This window comes from Coenobita brevimanus, chromosome 76 (assembly GCF_032717465.1).
Source record: "Coenobita brevimanus isolate Jiangsu-jjx chromosome 76, ASM3271746v2, whole genome shotgun sequence".
Lineage (NCBI taxonomy): Eukaryota > Metazoa > Arthropoda > Malacostraca > Decapoda > Coenobitidae > Coenobita > Coenobita brevimanus.
The window spans coordinates 15,171,308-15,198,704 of record NC_137029.1 but is presented as its reverse complement, the minus strand read 5'-3'; the positions used below and the strand labels follow the sequence as shown (position 1 = coordinate 15,198,704).

The following is a 27,397-nucleotide window of genomic DNA, read 5'->3' as shown; positions in this document are numbered from 1 at the left end:
CTCTGTACCCTCTCTAACTCTCATAATTAACACTCTACCATACACCTTACCTACAACACTCAACAGACTTATACCCCTAAAGCTAGTACATTCATACTTATCACCCTTGCCTTTATACAACGGGACCACACAAGCACTTGCCTAGTCAATTGGCACCATACCTTTCACAAAGCACACATTCAACAATCTTACTAACCAGTCAACAATAGTCACTCCACCACCCTTCAGGCATTCCACAGCACACCCATCCATACCTGCAGCTTTCCCTGTTTTCATCTCCTTTACTGCCTTCTCCACTTCCTCCTTCGTGATCAAAGAATCATTCAACTCTCCCAACGCATTTATTCCTTGCACCCTTCCATCCGCCCCAATCTCAGCCACTCTTTCCTCCTCTACATTTAACAATCTTTCAAAATACTCTGCCCATCTCTTCCTTACTGCATCCATCTCAATTAACATCCTTCCATCCTCTGCTTTTACTCGTTCTTCCTTCCCAGACTCTCCCTTTCGCACCCTTTTCACCTCCTATCAAAACATTTTCTTATTCTGTTGAAAATTCTCTGTCAGCCGCCTACCCCACCTCTCATCTGCTGCCACTTTAGCATCACGCACAGCCCTTCTCGCTCTATTCCTCTTCTCCTTATACCTTTCATATGACATCTCATCCTTCCTCTGCAGCCACACTTCATATGCACGTCTCTTCTCAGCCACAGCCATACTTACTTCCTCGCACCACCATTCACTTCCTTTTCTTACACCACCACCCACACGTCTCACACCACACACCTCTTCTGCATGCCCCACCACAGCACTCTTAAACAACTGCCATTCCTCCTCCACGCTGCCATTTTCCCGATCTTTCACTGTGTTCCACTCATGTTTCAATTTCTCCTGATACTCTATCTTTTTCTCTCTTTTATCCAACTCACTGACTTTCAAAACCTCCCTGCCACACCTAACCCTCCTAGCTCTCACCCATCTCTTACCTACTCTTAACTTTCCCTCCACCAGGTAGTGGTCAGACATACCTCCACCCTTCCCTCTCAGAACTCTCACATCCAACAATCTTCCTATTACATTCCTAGACACAACCACATAGTCCATCAAAGCTCTATCAACAACCCTTCCACCCTCCTGTCTCACCTATGTATACTTATAAATATCTTTCTTCTCAAACAGCGTATTCCCAATCACCATCTCTCGCTCAACACACATCGCTATCATTCGTTCCCCATTTTCATTTCTTCCAGGCACACCATGCATACCAACTACGCCTTCAACTGCTACATTTCCCACTCTAGCATTCAAATCTCCCATCATTACCACATTCACATTCGCTCCAAAACTCTGCAGACACTCATCAACATCATTCCAGAAAGACTCCCTCTCTTCTTGATCCTTTTCACTACCAGGCCCATATGCACTCACAAACACCCACAACTCACGTTCAAATTTCGCTTTCACCCACATCAGTCTCGATGACACCTCCTTCCATTCAATCACACATTGCTGTACTTCCGGACTCACTAACAAGGCCACACCTTCTCTTGCCCTTCCTCTATCAACACCTGACAATCTTCCATTCACACTTCCAAACATAGACTCCCCCTTCCCTTTCATCTTCGTTTCCCTCAAAGCTAACACATCCAACTTTCTTCTCACAAACATTCTCCCAATCTCCTCCCTTTTAGCCTCAATCGTACTACATCCATGCACATTCATAGACCCAATCTTCAGGGTACGGGGATAACTCCATCCCCCATCCCTTTCTCTGGCCTGTCTTTTTTTAGGAACTAAAAAACAGAGGAGGGGGTCCCTAGTCCCCTCACCCCGCCCCTTTTAGTCGCCTTTTACGACACGCAGGGAATACAGTGGCAGTATTCTTCCTAACACAACCTGGCCGCAGAGTAGTAGTACCACCCCATAGTGCGTCCAGGTTGTGTCCCCCCCGCCACAGGGGGAACCTTTCACATGGACTGAAGACCGCCTGCAGTCCTTCTGCACCCTCAAGGACGAACTCATCACCGCCCCCATGGTAGCGTTCCCCGACTATACCCTCCCCTTCCGTTTGTACACAGATGTGTTGTCAGTGGCGATCGGCGCTGTCCTAGCTCAAGTACAGGACGGCAAAGAACACATCATTGCCTGTGCCAGTCACACCCTAAACCAGGTGGAAAGAAACTACATTGCCACTAAGCGGGAATGCTTGGGCATCATCTGGGCTGTAAAATACTTCCAAGCCTGTCTAGCAGGCACCCACATTACCATCATCATGGACCACCATTCCCTACAGTAGCTGTGACAATCAGAAACAAACAATGCCTAAATCAACCCTGGAGAGAGACTCTGGAAGAATTTAATTTCGATATTGCCTACTGACCAGGCAAACTCCAAACCAACAATGATGCTCTCTCCCAACTCCCCATAAACTCCGTCCAAACCACCTCCACCCTCCTGCAACAATGGCAAGCCAAAGTCCACCTCAACTGGATGCCCGCCCATGTTTCTTCTATGCTACAGCGACACAGCGATCACCTGTGCACCCACTCAGTACATATCACCTTGGACCCAGACACCACCCTAGACACCCTAATACACCTCCACTCTGATAACAGTATCCATCTCAGCACCAAGAAACTCCTCCAAATTTTCAGTGACACTCTCTGGACCCCGAACCCCTCCAAACTCGCCCAACAGGTTATCCAGTCATGCTGAACCTATGCCCTGGGGAAGGACACCACCAGAACACTGGGTCCACCCGGCCACATCCTAGCCAGCAAACCTTGGCAGCTGTCAGTGGATGTCGTCAGCTTTCTCCCACCTAAGTCAAGCTACAAATATATAATCACATTCATGGACACCTACTCCAAGTTCCTAATCGCCTACCCAGTGAAAGAACATCACGCCCTTGCCATCGCAGACACCCTGACTCACCACGTGTTCCCATACTTTGACATCCCCCAGGCCCTCCACACCGACAGAGCCCCAGAATTCTCAAGTAAGATCTGGACCGAACTCTCCACCCGCTTCAGCTATGACGTCTCACACTCCTTACCTTACTGGCTCCAAGGGAATGACATCTGTGAACGGATCCATTGCACCTTGCTTAACCAAGTGCGTACCAGGATACAAGCAACGCAAAATGACGATTGGCCAGTGCACGTCAAGTTAGTCCAATGTGGCATTAATTCCTGCCCCCATGAGGATGGCAGTACACCACACAAATGAGTGTTCGGCAAGCCACCCCCTACTCTTACCCTTCCACCACCACATGCAAGCACCCACCAGCCCCCCTCCTCCAACCCCCTTCACCACCTCAAACGTAAACTCTACCAGCTCCAAGCCACCCAAGATCTAGCACCCAACACCTTTGCAACCAACCCCTACAAACCAGGTGACTCCGTCATGGTTGCCATACTGCCAACACCAGCCAAGCTATCTCCACATTACACCAGCCTCTACAGAATTGTAAAAGTTCCCAACCCATACCAGGTCATCATCCAATACCACGACACCATATGTACCTACTGAAATCACCACATGTGCCGCGTTCTCACCCCCCCCATGTCACCACACCACCACCATCACCTGCCTACCACTGCCCTCACTTCTCCATCGGACCCTGACGACTCCAACTCCTGCTACCTCTCCCCTTCCCTGTCCTCGCCCAGCATCCCTGCCATCGCCACCACCCTCACCCCGGACACCTCCCCCTCCTCCTCCACTCCCGGCTCACCTCTAACAATTTCGCCGCAATCCACCTGCACCACGCCACCGCCCTCAAGTCCCACACCACGTGGCTGTCCAATGCCCCCGCGCCCACCCACCCCATCCACCACCCCCACCAGTCACCCCCCTCTCTCATCCTCACCTCCTCATCTCCTCCCTCACCCACCAGTCGAGCAGGGCAGTACTCCCGAGGTGGATGGAAAGCTGATGACAGGGAGTGCTGGAGCTCCCGTTTCATCAGCCCTCAGGACTAGTTCCTGACCATCCCCCTTTGCTGAACTTTTTCAGTGTCTCAGTTACACAGAGAGTAGGCCAGCATGCTCTCCAGTACAAATTTCTCTAACTATCTTCACCAAACTACATGCATAGTACACACTACACTTCCTATTCAAAATTCACCAAAATGGCGTCAATTCACCCAGCCTCGGAGTCCCCAGGGGGGGGGACCATAAATGCCCCTGCCATCTGCCCCTCTCCCGGTGACGACTCGAGGTGCCTGGAACCACTGTCTGACTCTCTTCTTCTTCATTTCTGCAACATTCGTGGCCTTTCATCTAACTTTCACTCTGTTGAGCACCACCTCTCCTCCTCTAAACCTCACCTTCTTTTTCTAACGGAGACTCAGCTGTCTGAGGCAACTGACAGCAAACCCTTTTCTGTATCCTCCTACTTTCTCTATACTCATTTCAAAGCCAAAGGTGGCTGTTGTGTATACATACGCAACGACTTATCTTGCTCTCGTGTTCCTGAACTTGATTCTTCTGAATTCTCCACACTCTGGCTTCGGCTTTCCTGTCATTCTCTGACTAAATATATCTGTGCAGTTTACTTATCCCCTAATTCTACTGACTATCAAAAATTCTTCGACTATCTTACTTCTACGATGGAACACATTCTGTCCATTTCTCCTTTCTCTGAAATCTCCATTCTTGGAGATTTCAATGTTCACCACCACCTTTGGCTCTCCTCTCCTTTCACGGATCCACCTGGTGAACAAGCCTACATCTTTTCTATCCTTAATGACCTAGAGCAGCTTGTACAGCACCCTACCCGTATCCCTGACCGCCTTGGAGAGAGCTCCAACATACTTGACCTCTTCCTCACAACTAATCCTCCTGCTTACTCTGTTAATCTTTTCTCTCCGTTTGGCTCCTCCGATCACAACCTTATTACCTTAACCTGTCCTATCACTCCGGTACGGCCTGTGGACCCTCCAGGGAAACGTCATCTGTGGCATTTTGGAGCTGCGGACTGGGAGGCCCTCAGGCAGTACTTCTTTGATTTTCCCTGGAATGATTATTGCTTCCATGGCCGTGAGCCATCTGAGTGTGCCTTTCGCATTACGGAGGTTATTCTCTCGGGTATGGAAGCATACATTCCTTTCTCATATCCTTTGACTAATGCAAGAAAGCCTTGGTTTAATCACGCTTCTTCTAATGCTGTCCACAACAAGGAGAAGGCCTACAAAAGGTACCGGAGCCAACCCACCCCTGAATCACATATTCTTTATGTTTCTGCCCGGAATAGTGCTAAGTCTGTTCTTCGCTCTACTAAAAATAATTTCATCCACACTAAATGCTCTCAACTCTCCAACTCGAATTCTTCCCGCTCCTTCTGGCACCTTGCCAAAAATCTTTCTAACAACTTTACCTCATCATCCTTCCCTCCTCTTTTCTACTCTGATGGTTCTGTAGCTATTTCTTCTACTGATAAAGCAGATCTCTTCGCACAGACTTTCTCCTCCAATTCCACCTTAGACGATTCCGGTGCTGTTTCTCCATCACTTCCCCCCTCTGACTTCCTCATGGCTGACATTAAAATTTCTTCAGTTGATGTATTGTCTGCCATCACTGGCCTCAGTACTAACAAGGCATATGGGCCTGATGGGGTCCCTCCTGTTGTTCTCAAGAACTGTGCTTCTGTGCTTACACCCTGCCTAGGCAAACTATTTTGCCTTTGTCTGTCAACTTGTACCTTTCCTTCTTGCTGGAAGTTTGCTCTCATTCAGCCAGTCCCAAAGAAAGGTGACCACTCCCAACCCTCCAACTATCGTCCAATTGCTTTAACGTCCTGTATTTCAAAAGTTTTCGAGTCAATTCTTAATAGAAAAATTTTAAGGCATCTTTCCTATCACAACCTTCTTTCCGATCGTCAGTATGGGTTCCGTCAGGGACGCTTCACTGGCGATCTTCTCACCTACCTTTCAGACTCCTGGTCATCCTCCTTTCGGGACTTTGGTGAAAGCTTTGCCATTGCACTTGACATCTCAAAGGCTTTCGATCGAGTCTGGCATAAATCTTTAATTTCCAAACTGCCCTCCTACGGTTTCTATCCTTCTATCTGTGCCTTCATCGCTAGCTTCCTTTCTGGTCATTCTATAGCCGCTGTTGTAGACGGCCATCGTTCTTCTCCTAGATCTATCAACAGTGGTGTTCCTCAGGGCTCTGTCCTATCACCAACTCTCTTCCTTTTATTCATCAATGATCTTCTAAGCTGTACATCTAACCCTATCCACTCATACGCTGATGACTCCACCCTTCACCTTTCCATTCGGTTCCCGCAATGCCCATCTCAACAGTTACTTCAAGAAACAAGGGATGAGGCTATGGTACACCTAATGTCTGACTTGGCTCATATCTCTGACTGGGGTAAAAATAATATGGTTGTCTTTAATGCATCTAAGACTCAGTTCTTACACCTATCAACCCGACAAAATCTTCCACAGGTATACCCACTAATGTTTAATAATATTCAGCTTAATCCTGCATCATCCTTGAACATGCTTGGGGTTTCATTTACTCGGGACTTATCTTGGAAAGATCATATTACATCTCTTGTAAAATCTGCTTCCAAGAGATTGGGTGTGCTAAGCCGACTCCGCTCTTTCTTTACCCCTGCACAATTGTTGACTCTATACAGGAGTTTTATCTGCCCCTGTGTGGAGTACAACTCTCATGTGTGGGGAGGCTCCCCACATACAGCTCTTCTCAATAGGGTGGAGTCAAAGGCTTTTCGTCTCATTAACTCTCCCCCTCTTACTGACTCCCTTCAACCTCTGTCTCTTCGCCGCACTGTTGCATCTTTATCTCTTTTCTATCCCTACTTTAATGGTCACTGCTCCTCTGAACTGTCTGCTTGCATTCCTCCACCTCTACGACGGGCGCGTAGCACCCGTCTGGCAGCAAACTCTCATCCCTTTTCTGTCCAACTCTCTAATGCAAGAGTTAACCGTTACTCCCAGTCTTTCATTTATGCAACAGGTCAGCTCTGGAACTGTCTCCCTCTGTCTGTATTTCCTGCTGCCTATGATCTCCAGTCTTTCAAACGTAGTGTGTCCAGACATCTCAAAATGATCGGATCTTGAATTTGGCTCTCTATTGTATTTTGTTTTTCTCTTGGAGGGAACTGTTACTGCGGGCTCATGGCCTTTGGTTCCTTCTTCCTCGCATAAAAAAAAAAAAAAAAAACGCACACCCCAACCACACGCCAGCCCCAGCAACAACACCCCTTGCAAATAATGCTGAGGCCCGTTCACCCGCCACCACCCCTTCACGCCCATCCCCATCACCACCTCCCCGCACCACCATGCCTCCTGCATGCACACCCACAACCCATCCCTCACTCCCTACGCCGGTACTCACCACCACCCCTACCAGGTCGGGCCTCCTGTCCCGCCCTCTGCCCAGATACACCCACACACCCTCCTCACCCTTCACCTCACCTCCTAACACTGCTCCCCTCACCCTCAAAATCCACCATGCCCCATAGGACATCTCAGTGGCCCACCCCACTAAGCCGTTTACCCATACACAATCTCTTAAAAGCAAGGCGACCTCACCTATCTCCAGTCTGCAGCCAGACAACATACATCAAGCCCCTCTGTCTCTACCACGTGAGATGAAGATTAAACACATCTTCTGGACTCCAGCCAGAGGATGCAAGCGATGCCTCAAGGGCACTACCCAGCTCCTCCACCTACAGCAGATGCCCCTACCATCCACACTCACAGTAGTCCACTCTCCACATCAGCAGCCAAACTGGCCAACACTCTACTGGACGAACCTCCTTCACCACCTCACGCCCTCACAGGGCACCCCCACTGTCGACGTTTACCAACTCCGGTCACGGGGTCGCAACTGCCACCCCCGCGATGGTGGTGAAATATCCACCCGGCGGAGTGAGCGTGACACCACCACCCCAGGAGGAGAGCATAGGGAGGTAACCCCCACCCCACTAGGAGACAATAGGGAGGTATTTCCGTGTTCCGTGCAAAAGGTACGTACATCTCCGTGACCCGATGCCCCTCTTCCACACAGCCAGACCACCAGGCGGTAGTCAGTTTGAGTGTGTTACACTCCTATGGAGCAAGTGCTTACCAGAATCAGGGTGTAACTTGCAGTAGCCAAGTCCCAAGTAGGCCCTCAGAGGCAGTGTCCACTGGACCTGCCTCTAAAAGAGGAAGGGATTGCACCGGAGCTTTAGTTCCTACTACACCACAGGGGGGGCAGCGGCACAGTAGCATCCATCGGATCTGCTGTCGGAGGAGTGACCACCAGTTCTATTTCTTCTGCCACCCACTTCGGGGAGCCAGTGTGTCGTAACGTCCCCTAGACGATTGTCGTTAGTGTTCCGCAGGAGGGCAGCGGGCCCAGTGGTAGTATACACCAGATCTACCACAGGGGGGCAGACCACCAGTCATCCCCCAGCTGTGCCATCCCCCGATGGCAGGAGGGCAATGTCCACCGGATCTGCGGCGCCTGCCAGGAGACCCCACGGGCCTCCCCCCTCCGGTCGTCCCAGGGATGAGCGATCTCCTGAGGGAGTGTCCACCAGACCTTCGACTGCTACCCAAGGCGGGAGCCTAGGCAGTGTCCACTGGATCTGCCTGGCCGAAGGGGTGTCCTCCAGACCTCCTTCCCACACTCCGGCGAGGAGTTGTGGCAGGGACCATCAGGCCCGCCAAGCTGGGGAGCAGACCACTGGTCGTTTCCCCTCCGTGACTCTGGAGGCTCCCCACAAGGGCAATGCCTCTTGCTTAGCCTGCCTATCCTGTGGCAGAGTGAGGCACCCCTCTCACCTCCCCTCCTGTATGGAAAGTGGAGACTGCTCCCCCACAAGTACCCTACCAGAGACCAGTTAGGTTGACACCATCCTGAGGCTAGGTATCCTGTCGTTGCGACCCCACCCCACGTCGCCTACAGCCGCTGACGGACTCCCCCGGAGTGAGCAATCTCAGACCACCCTTGATGGCCCTCTCCTCCAGGCGAGACCACAATCCCAGGCGCCAGCGAGCTGCCCCCAACATCAACAGCAGGTGCTGGACTCCCTCCAGTGCAGGCAGCTGTAGGCACCCCCTGACGGCTGCCTCCTCCAGGCAAGACTGCAGCCCCAAGGAGGCGATGAGAGTCCCGCGGCCTACCCTTGGCCCGAACCAGGCCAGGTCCACCCCCAGGATGCCTACCACGACAAAGGGCAGGCACGGTGCTTAGCGCCTCTTGGCCTTGTTTGGCCCTAGTCCTGAGGGCCACCACTCTCCCAGGGCCCCTGCCAGGAAAGGGCTGCCCACCACTCCGCCCTTCAGCTCCTCCTGGACCCCAGGCAACGCCAACAGCGACTTCTACTGGGAGCACACCCCTGACAACCCTCCACCTATTCCCGGCTGCCGCTTACGGCTGCCTGTCTAGCAGCCCCAGGCACGCCTCTAGTGCCACTCACCATCCAGCCGTACCAGTGAGTTACAGTGCTCTCAACTGTGTGTGTACCCCTCATTTTACCTGTGCTCCCCGTTCCCCCTATTGTGTTATTGTACACCCCTGTGAAAAGTGTCCCCCTCCCCCACTGCCCTAAGTGAAACCCTGGCCCCAGTGTGTGTGCGCTACATTGTGATCCAGGGGGATAGACTACCTGACCCCCACTCCTAACATATGCCTAGTGCTATCATTGGTACAGTGAAATCAGTCCTGGCCGTCACACGTGTGTCTCCTCCCCATGCAATACACGACCGACCTGACCCCATATCCCCCAGTTAGTGTATAAGTGTTATGTCCATACCCCGTAGGTGATTGTGCTGTTATATACCATACTTACGGTCATATCCCGTCCATGTCACACGAGTGATATACCATTGCGTTCATGTCACTTGAGTGCATTATGAAGTAATGCAATCTCCCGTCCATGTCATGCGAGTACTATATATTATGAGTGATATACCACTGCGTCCATGTCACGTGAGCGTACTGTAAAGTAACGTATATCCCTTTCATGTTGTGTGAGTGTATTATGAGTGATATAACGTTGTGTTCATGTCACGCGAGTGCATCATAAAGTAACGTATATCCAGTTCATGTCACGTGAGTGTATTATGAGCGATACAACGTTGTGTTCCTGTCACGCGAGTGTATTGTGAAGTAAGGTAATATCCTGTCCATGTCACACGTATGTGTTCTTACCGAGATAGAGTGTGCTAAAGGTCCTATTGTACCCCTACCCCTTCGTGTGTTTAATGAGGCATATCTAGTGTACTGTGTCATATATGTATTGTATCGCGGTGTATAATTAGTGTAAGTGTGATTCATATTACTCTGTACTGTCTAATACACTAGTATTGTGTAGGATTGTTCATGTACTGCTGTTTGTATTGTTGTACACCACTCCTTGGTTAATATATGTACATACTTGGTCAATTTGTTTTTGAGCCCTACCTCCTTGTCTGCATACTCTAGCCTGGTCAAGAATAAAGAACCCAAGGCCCACACCATATCTGGACCCGAGGAGTTGGGCGCAGAGTACACTGCATAACAGTATGGTATATAATTTTGACCAAGCTTTGTGGAAGGATTGGGAGTAAGGTGAGAATAAAGAAATTCGAATTGGAAACAGTCAGTTAAATGCCAAGATCGCAAGGAAAGGCCAAAGGTCAGCTTAATGGCAAGGTTAACTTAAGCAGTTGTGACCTGAATTAAACCAGGCCTTGTGGGAGGGTTCAGGGTAAAGCAAGGATAAAGGGATTCACCACTGAAAACATGCAAAAGCTCAAGGTCACAGGGTAATGTCGGATGATCAGCCCTCTAATTCAAACAATTTTGATTCAATTTGGACCAGACTTGGTCAAAAGACTCAGGGTCAGCCAGGGATAAACTTTTGATTCCACATAGACCCAAGTTGTTGGAAGAGTGAAGGATCAGGCAGGACTGAAGAAATTCAAATTTGAAAGCAATTGGCTGAAGCTCGTGATCACAGGACAAAGTCAGATATTCAGCTCTTAAACCAGATGGTATGTGCCAATGCTTGACTGTCTTAGTGCTCCTTCTTGTTTCATTATATTTTATTTGATTTTTATTCAGGAATTCCGTTTAGACAATGTATGATCTGCTCGTTTTAAGGTTTGTGGACCTGATAGAGTATGCATATCAGGAAGAAAATAATTAGCTGTCAGTCAGATTTGCTTTATATCTGTTCACTCTTCATGATCCGCCACTTTCAGTTCACCAGGTAGGTAGATGGAAGGCTTGCAGCAAATGAAGACATGTTCTTGCTCAGTATAACTTTGCTAAGGTGTCAACTTTTCCTCAGGGCTCACACTGGTGGCGATCCCGCACTGGACTGGAGAAGTCCCTGTTGGTGGGGTGGCTGCTACTGTTGGTGGTTGTTACAGTCCTCGTGGCAGTGTTGCATGTTCAGAATGTCTCACATCGCACCCACCCTCTCCCGATCCACGCCCTCTCACATGCTCTCTCACCAGGTAATAATATGTGGATTTGGTTCATTAAGGGAGATGTTGATCTCTCTCACCCTTAACACTGGAGTCTCAGAAGGGTCTCTTATCAGATAACACTGGATTTCTCACTAGCCTATTTGATCTTTTCTGAGGAGAGGCTAAAACTTTTGAAAACTGGCAGTTGACTGGTTGTCTGAGTGCATTCATCAGTAACAATGTGTTTTAATTTTTTATTATGTATTACAATAAACATTTCAGATGAAAAGATTGCTTAACCCCTACACCGCGGGCATGTTTACCGATGTTTTGCGTGTGCCGCGGGGTTATTCGGGCTCCAACAGACTCTCAAAAAATATTTGCCAAAAATCAGTTATTAGTCCTAGAATATTAAAATTACATATGCTTATGGCACATACCTTCAGCTTTCTCCTGGAATGTTTGTTGAGCCTTCGTCTATTACTGTAGGACTTGTGGAGACCTCTGAAGTTGGGTAACGAAGTCTCCGCTTTACACTTCCTGACAACCCGTAATATGATTACCACAGCCAGATATTAACACTATAAACACTACTCTATGATTTTCAAGTAGTTTGGAATCCATACTCCAAAAAAAAAAACACTGTGAATGCAATGAAAATTATGAGCGCGTCTGACCGTCGCACTTGTGCTAGTTCGCTCTTGGTACTCTGTCATTTATTATTCATAAAACCCCTCACACTTTATATTTCTATTACTATATAACACTTATATATATCTACAGTCTTTATCCATAAGTTTCCTTCAGTAGTATTAGTTTATTGTCACTGTAGGGATTCAATTTCTTTCAGTAAAATACGTAGCATTCACTTTCTCGTCCTGTATACTAGCATTGAGAGTGAATGTCACTTTCATCTTCACTCTCATAACTCATAGTATTCAGACATGCTAGAGTGAAACTTTCACTTTCATTACTCCTAGGGTGTATATTCGTATTCTTATAATACTACTCATTTACATTTCTATTTATGTTCTCTATTTTGTTTACGTTATTTACATTTCTATTTTATTTACACTGTGTTATGCACTGTCACTTGAAGTAACTTATAAAACTATTTTCCATTGTTCACGTATATTTACATTCATTACTTTCACTTGCTGTTTACACATTATTTACACATTATTTACAATTCCACTTGCACTGTTTTACTCAATAGAAAGATCGTAGTCACTCTTTTATCAATTGTCAGCCCTTTACCTCTTTCCACACGAGGTTTAGTAGGGGGTAAAGGTCACAGGGCCCTTTGCATGGGGGTGAAAAAGTCCCTGAAGTCAGCAAGAGGAAACAGACGTACCTCCACTTCGGAAGATGAGAGTAAACTGATAAGGGAGGGCCGGGTGGAGGCCTACTTAGGGGATATTCAGTCCTTCCAACGTTAGCTCTTGAAACAGCTATGTATAGCAATGAAATGATTGGCAGGAAATCTAGACAATACATTATAAATTAGGTAGTTCCAGGTGAACGTAAATATCACTTAGGCTTCTCCCTTCCCTCCTTATATGTATATTTATTACGAAAATAGATTATACAGCATATTTCAAGGGGAAAAAAACAGCGAAAATTAGCAAACGAGCGCACGTGAGGTGTTGTCAGGTGATAATTAGCCAATTCCAGGTGTATGGCACTCTCACTTACCTTATTTCTTTCTTGTATATATTATTTGGTATAAGAATAGGGCATAGGGCTTATTTCAATGGATGAAATCAGTGAAAAATTCCAGGGAAGATTTACTTAGCGTAGCACGGCCGGGCAGGCGAGAGGATAGGGTAATGGAGAGGGGGTAGGGAGGGGAGTCAAGAACGGGGAGAAATGGCTAAATTGTCAACAATGGATGGGAGTACAGATGAGATTAGGAGTGCTGACTAGTGTTGGACATTGGCAGTACTGATAGATGATACAAGCACCCACTTGGAAGCCCGGGTGAATTCAAAATAACACAGAATCACAAAAGCGACGCCCCGCGATATGATCCCTTGCTCCCAAGCGTCACGAAAGTGATGCCCCGTGGTTAAGGGGTTAACTAATATACAGTCAGTCATTGAGTAACGCACGGCTGAGTATTTCATATGTGTTTTAACCCACCCCATCCAGCTGATTTACCACCACTGGCCCCCCCCCCCCATCCCAGCAGATTTGGGATTTTTTTTTTTTTTTTTTTTTTTGGCTCAAACCTCCGCTTTTGGTGAGAAACGATGGCAGATCACAGAGAAAGTGCTTACCTGAGACTAGAAATGGTCAAAACAGGCGAGCCGCCGTGCACCTGGTACCATATTCTGTAAAGGCGCTCGGCTGCTGTCCCATTTTCTGTGGTTGAGGTAAGTACTGGAAATCACTCAGAATTGGCAGGTATTTATTAATTTGGAACAAAATAACATGTAGTACACGAATATATTGATTTTCACACAAAAATATAGGCGAAATAAGCATAGTTCCACTGAGTGAGCTTAACGAAATTGCCCAAATTGGTAACATATGATTCGCTATGACTGTTTCAACATACATTTCATTTTCTCTACTTACATAATACTTGTCCAGTAACATTATACCAGTTTCCACTTTATAGAACTGTTATTACATATTTACAGGCCTTACGATTATATATAGCATAATATTTGCGTGATTTACATAGTGAGTGAACTCACAGTGACTGTTGTTTCAACTTACATACTCTTTTTTCAACTTATATAATACTTTTCCACTAACATTGCACCCGTTTCCACTGTATAGAACTGTAATCACATACTTACAGGCCTTATGATTTTATTTAGCGTAATATTATCTTCCCAGTTCCGTCCAAAGATAATTTACACTTGGCGAAATACAATGAAAACCCAATCTCTACTACTTCATGTTGCAAATGGTTTGATTTCTCCACTATACGTTCATCAAACTTTGGGAAGATATTTGTGTCTTTGTACCTAGTGAGTGAACTCGCTGTGACTGTTGTTTCAACCTACACTCTGTTTTTCAACTTATATAATACTTTTCCACTAACATTACACCTGTTTCCACTTTATATAATCGTTATTACATGTTTACCGGTTTCCTCTTATATTGAGTGTCATATTATCGCATATGTACAATGAAAGACAAAACTATTATCGCATATGTACAATGAAAGACAAAACTATCTTCCCAGTTCCGTCCAGAGATAATTTACACCTGGCAAAATACAATGAAAACCCAATCTCTACTATTGCTTGTTGTAAATGGTTTGATTTTTCCACTATATGTTCGTCAAACTTTTGGAAGATAGCTGTGTCTTTGTACATAGTGAGTGAACTTGCTATGACTGTTGTTTCAACTTACACTCTATATTTCAACTTATATAATACTTTTCCACTAACATTACACCCATTTCCACTTTATATAATTGTTATCGCATATTTACTGGCCTTACTATTATATTGAACGTCATATTATCGCATGTGTACATAGTGAGCGAACTTGCTATGACTTGTTTCAACTTACACTCTATTTTTCAATTTATATAATACTTTTCACTAACATTACACCCGTTCCCACTTTATATAATTGTTATTACATACTTACAGGCCTTACTATTATACTGAGCATCATATTATCGCATATGTACAGGCCTTACTTTTACAGTGAGCGTCATATTATCGGAAGCACACACAGTATCAGTAATGTAACAAGGTGTGATATTCCTTGTCAGGGTGGGGGGGAGAGGGTGGTGGGGGAGGTTGGGGAGCTGGAGAGCGGCACCCCTCCCTGCTCGCGCTCCTCCTCCCTCTCCCTTTTCCTTTCCCCTTTCCCTTCCCTTCCCTTCCTTTCCCCACATCACGGGGCTGTGGGGAGGAAGTGTGAGAATACTGCAGAGCAAAAGACGTGCTAGGGAGCGGCTCCTTCTCACCTGCCTGCTGCCCACATACACCACGTGCTCACACTGCCTCCCTCCCACCACCACTTTCCCTTTTACCACTTACTCCTGCCTCACCACTTTCCCTTTCACCCCTCACTCCCACCGCACCACTTTCCCTTTCACCCTTCACTCCTGCCTCACCACTCGTGCCTTCCCCAGACAACACAAAAGGATCATACCTTATTTTCCTTCTCGCCACACCTTGCCTGCATATACGTACCAAAAATCACACACGAAATTTGAAAAATGTGCAAATGATGGACCTCACAATTGCCAAATGTATGGATACGTCGTCGGGTATCACAGTGACAAAACGTGGCAACGTATCCATACGTTGTTGGGACGCCTCGGGTTAATACGGTCAACATAATGCAACAGGTCATAATCAACACAGAGAAAATTCAAGTGTACACTGGAAGTCGGTTGGCCTGGCAACTCAGTTTGAAAGTTACGTGCGGCGATGTCACCCGCCAGACTCACAATGATTGGCCGACCTACAACCTGGTATATCCACCTCTGACCATGAAGTCAACTCCGTTGTTTCAGCCCAGGACTTTGAAGGATTCAACTAAGATATTGAAGAAGGAAGTGCAGGAGCAGCAACATCACAGTGGCAAAAATAACATTGGGGGTGGGGGGAAAGGGGGAGAGTGCTGTGGAGCTACGCATCAACAGCACATGGGTACCCAGCCTAACTTTTGCTTTTGTTAATGCTATTTTGATACAATTCTTGTTCTTAATAACAAAAGTTATATCTCTTTCAGTGTTTTACCTGTTGGTGGGTATAAGTAGAGGGAAATTTATATCCAATAGGATGGCGAGATGGGATAAAAGTGAGCTTTGGAAAGTCGCCAGAACACATTATCCCATTATACATGCAAACATATTAGTAATGCATGTTTGAGTAGCATGGTGCTTGTCCAGTCTCTGTTGTCTGTTGTCTGCTTGACTGAATATGTAGTGAGTGTATATTTTATTTTTTGTGTCAGTGCAGATGTGTTCAAAGATGAATTTATACATCATCTTAGAATGCATTTGCACTGACAGAGGAGATGAAATCGCTGACAAAAATGAAGCTTTGCTTTGTTGGATAAAATTACTGCACTTGCAGTTTGTAAGTTCAGTCACTACTCATTATACAATGGGGTTATGTCAGGTTATACCTTAACCCCTCCGTGGCCGCCAGCGTCGAATGACGTTGAGCCAATCAATGGCCGCAGGCGTCATTTGAGCTATCTATCTATTGCCAGACGCCTCAATCCCGTTTGGGGTGGCCACAAACAAATAGCCTCCAAGTCGCCCTGTCCCCCACCATTTCACTGCCCTGCTTCCAACTCACACCCTCCTCTCTCATATACCTCTCCACCCCATCCCTCCATCTCATCCTCGGCCTCCCCCTCCCTCTTCCCCCCTCCACCTCACTCACATACACTCTCTTCGTCAGTCTCTCACCCTCCATCCTCTCCACATGGCCAAACCACCTCAGTGTGTTCCTCATAACGCTTCCTATCACATCCACATCCACACCACAACACTCCTTTATATCCTCATTCGTCAGCCTGTCTCTCCACGTGACTCCACAGGCTCCTCTTAAATAACTCATTTCCACTCCTCTCACTCTTGACTTGTGTCCTTCCAACAATGTCCAAGCTTCACTTCCGTACGTTAGAGTTGGTATCACAATACTGTCATGTAGTAACTTTTTCACTTCCATGCTCACTTCCCTATTTCTTATCACTGCTTTCAAAGAACCAGCAACCTTTCTTCCCTGCTGTACCCTTTCAAGCACTTCACCCTCCAAACCTCCATCCTTACTCATCACACTACCCAAATACTTAAACGTACTCACATTTTCCAATTCCTCACCATCTAACCTTGCTGTACATTCACTAACTTCACCTCTCTCAAAGACCATCACTTTACTCTTCCCTACATTCACCTTTAGGTTCCGTTTCTTACACACTCTCCCAAACTCATCGTTTGAGCGCGGGCTATAAAGAACTGCAAAAATTTTTGGGAAGCCAACAAATGTTCTGAACGTCTTCACACTGACCTACACTACATTCCCATACACCTCATCAAGAAGTTCAAAGCCCGGTGCTGTGATGAGTGGATTTTCGATTTTTTCACTCCTAGACATGCCTAAACAAGCACAACTACACTCATTATCTTGACCCAGGCAGAACATATCATCTTTGTCGTCTTTTGCAAAACACACACAACCACCAATTTACGATTATGAAGTAATACAGGCACATACAAAAAAGACATGATAATAAGTGAAAAATACATTTTTGTCTTGGTATCTTTACCTATTTGCTCAGGTTTGCTGTAATGGTTTGGATCATTTGATGCAGTGGAACTTGTAGAAAACTGTGAAAACCTCCGGGAAGTGAACGAAAATCTGGGACATGAAACTGACCTTGACTTCACCCTCTCACATCAGTGTTGCCAACTTAGTGGAAAACCCGCTAGATTTGGCGGATTTTCCATCTATCTAGCGGATTTTTTGGACATGTAGCGTATAGCGGATTTTTTAGCAAATTTTCGGCACATTTGACGGAAATTCTAGCGGATATTTTTTCCATTAATATATGTTTAGGTTGCTTGTTTACAAAAGATTTTTTCATTGTTACAAAGTACTACTTAGCATCAGTAATTGTGGAACAAAATTAGTGTATGAACAGTTATGTGGCACGATTGCACACGTCCCATTCACGTGCGTTCGGTTCAGGTTCATCCCCGTCCTGTACAAAGGTGGGAGCGCCTGGGGCCTTCGGTCCTTCAGTCAGTCCACATTCATCCTTTACTTGGAGAGGAAGTGTTATACTTAAATTTCAAGAATGGCCCCAGTTTACTCTCAATTATACAGAAAGACCTGGGAAACGTATGCAGATTTAAAGGATTAGTTAAAGCCAGTTGAAAATTATAAGACCAAGGCATATTGTCTATACTGCAAGTGTCAGTTAACTGCGAAACTCAGTGATTTACGCAAGCATACGAAGGCAGTGAAACACACGAAAGCAGCAGAACCATTTTCCAGTGAAAGATAGTCTAAGATAAATTTCAGAACACTGTCAATATCCTTTTATAATAGTTTTAGAGGCTTTCTTATGTAAAGCTGTCTAAGAAATTTTTAGCGGATTTTCACCGAATCTAGCGGATTTTGAGGGTGCCACTGGCGGATTCTTAATAGTCACAGTTGGCAACACTGTCTCACATTATATCATCTGTCAGTTCACCACGTGCTGTCATGACGAGTGGATGTACGATTTTTTCGCTCGTGGCCATGCCTAAAAACACATAGTTACACCTATTATCTCGACCCAGACGGAAAATACAATCTTTTTCCTCCCTTGCAAAACACTTACAACCACCCAGTTTACGAGACAGCAATATATGTTGTGAAAATAACAAAATGATAAAGATGAACGTTAAATGATAAAGATGAACATGTTATTACGGAAAAAATACGTTTTCCCCCATCTGTAAACTTATTTATTTCTGCTTTGTATCTGTATTCGTAATAGCAGACTTCTGAAACTGCATTACGATTCTATTTTTAGCCATGCTCGTGGTGTGGGAGCTCGAAGTTGCGACTCGACTTCCGCATTGCTAATCGGATCTGACCCTCTACTTTGTTCTCCTGTGGCAGAGTCTAACCTTGGAGGACGTGCAGTTTTCTCATTTAGGACCGAAAATTCGACTCTTTCGCTCCCTTTTCCAAGCATGAGCACAACGATAACATGAAAAATAACTCGAAACTACCATAAACATATTTTGTAACAAAAAGGTGAAAAAAATGTTCATAACATTTTTTTTTTCCAGCCATTCCTAACAGATTATGTACTGAAATCATTTGATATCATCATATCTCATATATGCACATTTCAGCACCATTCGTATTGTTTTGGGAGGTAAAGAAAAAAATAACACCTGCCCAGTTCCGTTGCAGAAGCGCCCCTGGGTGGCGATATCGGTTGCCGATATTTCTGCAACTTCCGGGCTCCATTGCAAGCCATAAAATGCGTCTAGGAAGCTGGGATTTGCACTGTTAGGTGCATCTAAACTTTCTCTTCAATATGGCAAGAAAAGAAAATCAATTTTCGAAACTTCAAAAAATGGCCCCGGCGTCGGCCTGCCGTGCACGGAAAATTCTGGGCCTTCGGCCACGGAGGGGTTAATGTATAATGAGTTTATCATAAATCAGGAGATTGAAATACATAAAAGGGGGGTTACGTCAACTCTGCTTCCCAAAGTCACTTACCCAAGACTGAAACAAAAATCGCAACCCACCTTAATCACTTTGTATCGGTCCAAGCCATCTCCAAGTCATCCCCTACAAGGATGAGGGACAGATAGTGCTTACAGGCAGTAGCGGTCAGCCTCTAAGTCAGACAGGAACAGGATACACGTGAACAAGTGGAAAATACATGGCTTTGAAGGGGTGGCGGGACATGCACAACTGAACCAAAACAGTGCTTTGCATGCCGGGGCTGCCATTTTGCCTGAGACAAGCAATGGTCACCGTGCATGCGCCTGGCTCTTCGTATAAAATTTTCCAATGGCAATATCGTTATAACAGGAAATTCATCATAAACCGGAGTTTGGGGCGCAACTTTTTTGTTATCGTTGTAGCGAATTATCGTATACCAGTTCAACGTATAACGAGTAGTGACTGTATATACAGGCAAACCCCTATTTACGATACCCTTATATGCGATACCTTGGAATAGTGATGGGGTAGAAATACCACCCTACCCTGCCTATCTTAGGTCAACCCCCGGTTTTGTGATGGGTATCGCACCCCATTGCCACCTCATGAGTCATTGCATCGCACCCCATCGCCACCCCCAGAGGCAGCGCTATCATCATCCCACCTCACCAAACTTCCCCCCCCCCCTCTGACTCTCCCTCGGAGATGGGGTTTGAGGGCTTTGAGGAGGATGAGAGTGCTAGGGAGCACCACATGTCCCTTAGCCTGTAGGGGGGGGGATAAGGATGACGACCGGGACCAGAATTGGACTTACAAGAAGTAAATGATGAGAAGTGTTTGGTCCTTTCTGACCCATGTTTTATGATTTTCAGATTTTATTTGTTGATTTTAGTGAGTTATTTACAGGTGTTAGGCGTAGGTTAGCCTCTTTTACAGTTGTTAAGCCATTGAGATTGGCATTACACTTTTTTTTTTGGCCTCATTTGGGTGGGTTTAGGACTTGGTTGGGGGGAAACCGAAGGCTCAAAAAGCATCTCTATACTTTACATGTTAAATCATCCCCTATTTAAGATACCCTGCCTACCGATGGGGTTTTACTTAACCAATTGCATCGTTAAACTGGGGTTTGCCTGTATATTTACTGTATTGTCTGCAAACCAGCTGAGTGGCAAGTGAGGGGTGGAGTGACGGCAGTCAGGTGAGAAATAAATTGGCAGGTTGCAACTATATACACAACTGTGAACAATGGAGTTACGATAATTCTACTGAACAGTACAACGCTTCATTCCTGATCATCAGTTCACCAAGAAATGCTCAAAATTTATTTCTTTAATTTATTTTTCCATGCAATTCATGCTTATGTACTGTATTATCTGCAAAACAGCTGAGAGGTGAGGGATGGAGTGACAGCAGCCAGGTGAGAAATAAATTGGTGAGCCGCAGCTCGCCAATTTATCATGACTCACTTGTACAGTACATTATCATAACTCCCATGTACACCCTATAAAAAAAGAATCGGGACCCTTACTGCACGATACAATATGCCACACCGCACGAAGGAATTTGAAGCCCCAACTGAGTTCTGGCGCGTATCAGTGGTCATTGCGAGACGCATCAGCTCGTGGGGTCCCGATTCTTTTTTTATAGGGTGTACATTAGAATTATCATGACTCCCTTGCTCACAACCGCGAACAAGGGAGTCACGATAGTTCTACTGAACAGCATTATTTTCCAGATCATCAGTTCACCAGTAAATGTTCAAGATTTATATCTTTAGTTCATTTTTCCATGAAAAATGGACTTGCCAAGATACTGTAAGGTACTGCAAGCTTGTTGGTAGAGTTGGTTCGTTAGGTAGAAAACCGCACAGGTACCACACATTTTCCACCGATGAAGAGCATGCCATTTTTGAAACTATTGTTCTTGTTTTTCTCAACCCTCAGTCCTAAAAACTTTCCCATGAGTAGAAGATGAAAACTGAACATAAAATACAATACAATATTGATACAGTACAGTAATACAGTTCATAGTGTACTATGCACTCACCTAGTGTTGGCATCGGTGGTTGGTAGAGTTGTACACCATAAAGTACAGTACAGTGCACTTAATCCCGTGTGGTCTAGTGGCAATAACTGTACAGTAATTTCAGAATCAAAATAGAACACTAGGACACAAAGCATTTAGAGGCCACAAACTTTGCAACAACAATGAGTGAAGCCACAGAGTAAGTTTTAGTATTATGGTTTTGTCACCACATGGTCACAAGAGCAGAGAGCATAGATATGCCCTCACTAAACGAGATCCACGGGGAGAGAATTGAAAGAGTGATGGTAGGCTCATCGAGCCAAATGGACCATTCCTGCAACAAATTCTGATTGGCTGGCACGTTGCTGGCGTTCTCATTGGCTGGCATGTTGCAGGGTTTTCCTGGGTGTTGGTTGACTAATGCATACGAGCCGGTTGATAATAATGCCTTAATGCCAGATATTGATAGAGCCGCTAGTTACTTCCCGTTTCAGCACAGGATGTTGCGTAATTTTGCTGAATATTGCGATAATAGAGCCGAAGCAGCAGCGCTGGATACTGCATTGGACCAAATGTTGTGATGATGGATAATTAAGAGTTTAATTATACATATAAAGGCTCCTGACCTTTGGTTCCTTCTTGCTTGCACAAAAAAACATAGATAGATAGATAGATGTGTGTAAACAGTAAAACCTCACTATAACGGACTAACAGGGGCCCAAGCCATTCTGATAAAAAAAAAATCCGATAAAAGTGACATCTGGGCTTCCTCCTGCTAACCTGGACTTTTCCGATAATCAGACATTAGTCCGGATCACACCATTATCATAATGCAGGAAGGTAATGCAGGAAAGTAAGGTGGTGGGAGGTGCAATGGTGAGACGCATTCAGGTGGACGGACATAATGAGAGTGAGGTGAAGCAGGCAACTCACTAGAGGGGGTGGAGAAGAGTGGGGGGTGACAGGGAGGGAGATATGCCTGGCAACGCTGTCTCAGCAAACAAGAGGAGAAATGAAGGAGAGAAGATAAATGAGGGAGATGTCACCACCACCTTTCTGTCTGTCTGTCTGTCTGTCTCTCTCTCTCTCTCTCTCTCTCTCTCTCTCTCTCTCACACATACTTCTGTCAGAATTTTCACTTTCTTTTCCTTTTGCCCTTCTACATCTTTCACATCCTCCTACATCTCATTCTCTCTGTTTCTTCCTTTCCTCCCTCCCATACATCCTTCACACTCTCCCTCTTTTTCTTCCCCTTCTTTACCTCCATCTCCAATTTTCCCTCCCTACTTAGTCTTTCTGTCTCATGTTTCTCGCACCCTCTTTCCCTCCCCCAGTGTCATTTTCTTCCCTCCCTCTCTCTTCTTTCCCTCCCTCTGCTTCTCATAGCTTCTTATCTTCCCTCCCTCCCCCTTCTTTTCACCCTCTTTTTCCTTCCCTTCCTCCCTAGAGAGACTCTCTGTTTCTCCCTCTGTTTTCTTCTCTCCCCCTCACTTTCTCCCTCTCTTCCTCCCCCATTTTCTTTTTCTTCCCTCCCTCTGCTTCTCACTTTATCTTCTCTCCCTCCCTTCCCCTTCTTCTTATGTTTTCTTTCTTTCCATCCCGCCCTCCCAGTTCTCTCTCCCTTCTCTCTATTTATTCCACTGTCTTCTTCTCTCCCTTCACTTTCTTCCTCTTTCCCTCCCTTTGCTTCTCACATTTCCTCCCTCCCTCCTTATTCTTCTCATTCTTTATTTCCTTCCCTTCCTTCCTGTTCTCTCTCTCTCTCTCTCTCTCTCTCTCTCTCTCTCCCTTGTTTTTTTCTCTTCCCCTCACTTAGCCTACTTGCCCTCTCCCACCCCCATTTTCCTTTTCTTCCTTCCCTTTGCCTTTTTTCACTACCTTTGTTTCTCACACCTAATCTTCCCTTTCTTCCTCATCTCATATTCTCTTTCATTCCCTTCCTCCCCAGCCTTTCTGTCCCCCATTGTTTTCTTCTCTCCCCCTCACATTCTCTCTCTCCCCCCCATGCTCTTTTTTTTTCTCACCCTGTCTCCTCTTTCACTTCCATTGTTTCTCACACCTTCTCTTCCCTCCCTCCCTCTTTTTCTTGTCCAGGTGACTTTGACCATTCTGTAGGGAGGTAACACGGTCATTTTTGCTCAGCTGGTGGGTTAGGCCTATCATCAGCGTGCAGCTCCCTCCCACTTCTTGCCCAGGTGACTTTGACTATTCGGTAGAGAGGCGGACAGCCATTTTTGCTCTGCTGGTGAGTTAGAGCAGCATGGGTCAGACTGAGGCAGAGCGCGGGGAAACAGTAGTGACGCTGCCAGCCTGCCACAAGTCGACACATGAACACACAAACTGCATGGACATTACTCTGATACACCGTAAATTTTTCATTCAAAGGAATTCCGGTGTCACTGGTCCAGACTGAAGTCGTATTTTGCAGAATTTTTCCGAAAAATAAAAATGACTCAAGGCTGCTCCAAACTGAGGTCTGGCTGTCCAGACCATTGTTGGCTTCTTCAGAATTATTCCGATAAACTGAAATTTAGACTGGTGGCTCCTTGACTCTGATAAAAGTAAATTCCGTTATATTGAAGTCCATTATATCGAAATTTTACTATATATATATATATATATATATATATATATATATATATATATATATATATATATATATACACACACACACACACACACACACACAGACATGGCTGGGAGAAGAAGGGATGTGAGAAGAGAGGAAGAAATCAGTAGGATGGAAGCAGTGGAAGCAGTGAAGAAAGTTAAAATGGGGAAAGCCCAAGGATTTGATGGAGTGTATGGGGGAGAGATAGTAATAGAATGGATGTGGAAGACGTGCTGATTGGCCTGGAAGGAAGGTAGAGTCCCGGAGGATTGGAAGTCAGGTAGAATTATTCCTCTGTACAAAGGAAAAGGGGAAAAAGAAGTGTGTGGTAATCATAGGGGGATTTGCCTTCTTAATGTAAAAGTACATGGCAGGATACTTGTTGACAGAGTTAGGGAAATAACAGAGGAATTAGTTGGAGAAGAACAGGAAGGTTTTAGGAAAGGAAGAGGTTGTGTAGATCAGATATTGATCCTTAGATCTTTAGTGGAAAAGTTTCTAGAGAAGGGAGAGAAGTTGTATGCAGCCTTCATGGATTTGGAGAAAGCATATGACAGGGTGGATAGACAAGGATTGTGGAAAGTATTAAGAATATATGAGGCGCTGAGTGGAATAACCTCTCGTGCACCAAATATAGAAAATGGAGAAAAATGCTGTTAAGTTTGTTTACTTTCAAAATGCCATATCTTTTCAACCGATAAAGATATTCTGGTGATTTTTTTTTTTTTTTCAAATATAGCTGAAAACATCTGCTTCCATGTTAGAGTATGTAAATCAATGGCATTTTGAAAGAACAATATATTAACAGCATCTTTCTCCCCTTTCCTGATAACAATGAACTGCATTTTCCCAAAAATGTGTTATTGCAAGCCAACCTTACAATGTACGCATGTACTTTCACAATATCCATTAATATAGCACAAAACCAGCAAAAAAAAAAAAAATAAAATAAAATATAGCTAAGAAAATCTGTTTGTGGTGGTCTGTGGTGCCCGAGTGGTTATTACTAGCATTCTGGGACTTCACCCACATAAGGCTAACAATAGATGCGTGTCTGAATGTGAATACATAAGAAAAATCAACCTTAACACTTGTGGAATAACTGAGCCTGATGGTTTCCAAGGTTCAGGACCTGGGGAAGACAGTGCTAAGCCACAACGATTTTCTGACTGGATTATTCAGACAAAAATGGACCTAATGTCCACCTAGCAGAGTATAAACACCTTCGTGACCAGCACGGTCAGTCAGCTCCCTCTATAAAATGGGATTTTCACCCTTATTGGGGGCACTTTATCACATGATTCGTTATTGTACTAGTAGAAGAGGGTTTGGGGAATACGTTGGTGTACTTAACTCCAAAATGGCCGTGTGGTGGACAAGAGGTTATTCTACTCAGCGCCTCATATGGAGTAGATGGGAAGTTGTTGAAGCCCGTGAAGAGCATATATGAGAGTGCTAAGGCTGCAGTGCGTGTGGATATTGAACTGAGTGAATTTTTGTATTTGAAGGTTGGATTGAAACAGGGATGTGACATGTCTCCGTGGTTGTTCAATCTGTATATGGATGGGGTTGCAAAAGAGATACAAGGTAGGGTAGTGGTTGTTGGAGCAGCCCTAGTGAGAGAGGCCAGTATTTGGAAACTCCCTCACTCCCTGTACTGTTGTTTGCAGATGATGCTGTGTTGTTAAGCGAAGACGAAGGGGTGCTGCAAGGCTTGGTAGATGAGTCTGGGAGAGTAAGAAACGGAATCTAAAGGTGAATGTAGGGAAGAGTAAAGTTATGGTCTTCGAGAGAAGTGAAGTCAGTGAATGTACAGTGAGATTGGATGAGGAGGAAATGGAGAATGTGAGTACATTTAAGTACTTGGGTAGTGTAATGAGTAAGGATGGAAGTTTAGAGGGTGAAGTGCTTGAAAGGGTGCAGCTGGTTCCTTGAAAGCAGAGATAAGAAACAGGGAAGTGAGCATGGAAATGAAAAAGCTACTACATGACAGTATTGTGATACCAACTTTAATGTGTGAAAGTGAAGCTTGGACCTTGTTGGAGGAACAGGAATCAAGAGTGAAAGCAGTGGAAACGAGATGTTTAAGAGGAGCATGTGGAGTCTCATAGAGAGACAGACTGACAAATGAGGAAGTGACGGAGTGTTGTGGTGTGGATGTGGATGTGAAAGGAAGCGTTAGGAGAAAAACATTAAGGTAATTTGGCCATGTGGAGAGGATGGAGAGTGAGGGACTGACGAGGAGAGTGTATGTGAATCAGGTGGAGGGGGGGAGAGGGAGGGGGAGGCCAAGGATGAGATGGAGGGAAGAAGTGGAGAGGTATATGAGAAAGGGGAGTGTGAGCTAGGAGCAGGACAGTGAAATGGTGGGGGACAGAGCAACATGGAGGCGATTTGTTTGTGTCCACCCCTTACGGGATTAAGGCGTCTGGCAATGCATATACACTCAATCCTCGTAAATTGCGGCAATTTGGGTCTGGACCACTGCCACGATTTACAAATTCCGCGGTTTATAAATAATTACTCATGTGAAAAATGAATTTGGGTCTGGACTTTGGCCAACTATCCTCCACAGCACCCTACCTACACCTATCTAGGTACCATCAAACACAAACATACAAATTTAGGAATATTCAGTGCATGTATTTAATAGAAATAAGCAATGTTAAGGGATCTCACCTTAATCCTATGACGATAATGCTTAAGTGAATGGAGTGGGGTGGTGTTGGGAAGAACTTAGAACCTCTCAGCATGAGGTGGGGGTGCTCCCTCATGCTGTTCTTTCTTCTCCAGCTCCTCTGCCTCCCTCAGGAAGCCCTCAAAGTCTGCCTCAGAGATGACAGATGCTACATCATCCACGTCCTTAGTGTGTGAAGGGCCAGGCTGTGGTTCAGGCTCAGCTTCTGCCCTTACCCGGGCAAAATAGTGGGTGATGAGTTCCTGATGTTTCTCATTAACTCTGCGGCATTAGTATGCACAATTGCCACCAGGGACGTGTGGTGATTGGTTGTTGGGTCGCGATTTTCAAATTGAATGCTGCGGTTTATGATTCTCCTCGGAAAAGGCCCACTTCGGTGCCTAGATCCGCGATTTTCGTGACTTAACAGTGATTTAAGGGTGCCGGCAGTCTGACAGCCACTTAGCCGTGATTTACAAATCCGTGATTTATAAACACGA

At 45.4% G+C, this 27,397-nt stretch overlaps 1 protein-coding gene across 1 annotated transcript in view; it reads left to right on the top strand.

The window, feature by feature from the left end:
- Positions 1 to 27,397, top strand: part of Nep3 (M13 family metallopeptidase neprilysin 3) — a 659,418-nt gene that overhangs the window by 91,987 nt on the left and 540,034 nt on the right. Inside the window, exon 2 of the mRNA XM_080279018.1 lies at positions 11,302 to 11,422. Within this exon, the coding sequence (XP_080135144.1) occupies positions 11,302 to 11,422 (121 nt within the window). The remainder of the gene's footprint in view (positions 1 to 11,301; positions 11,423 to 27,397) is intronic.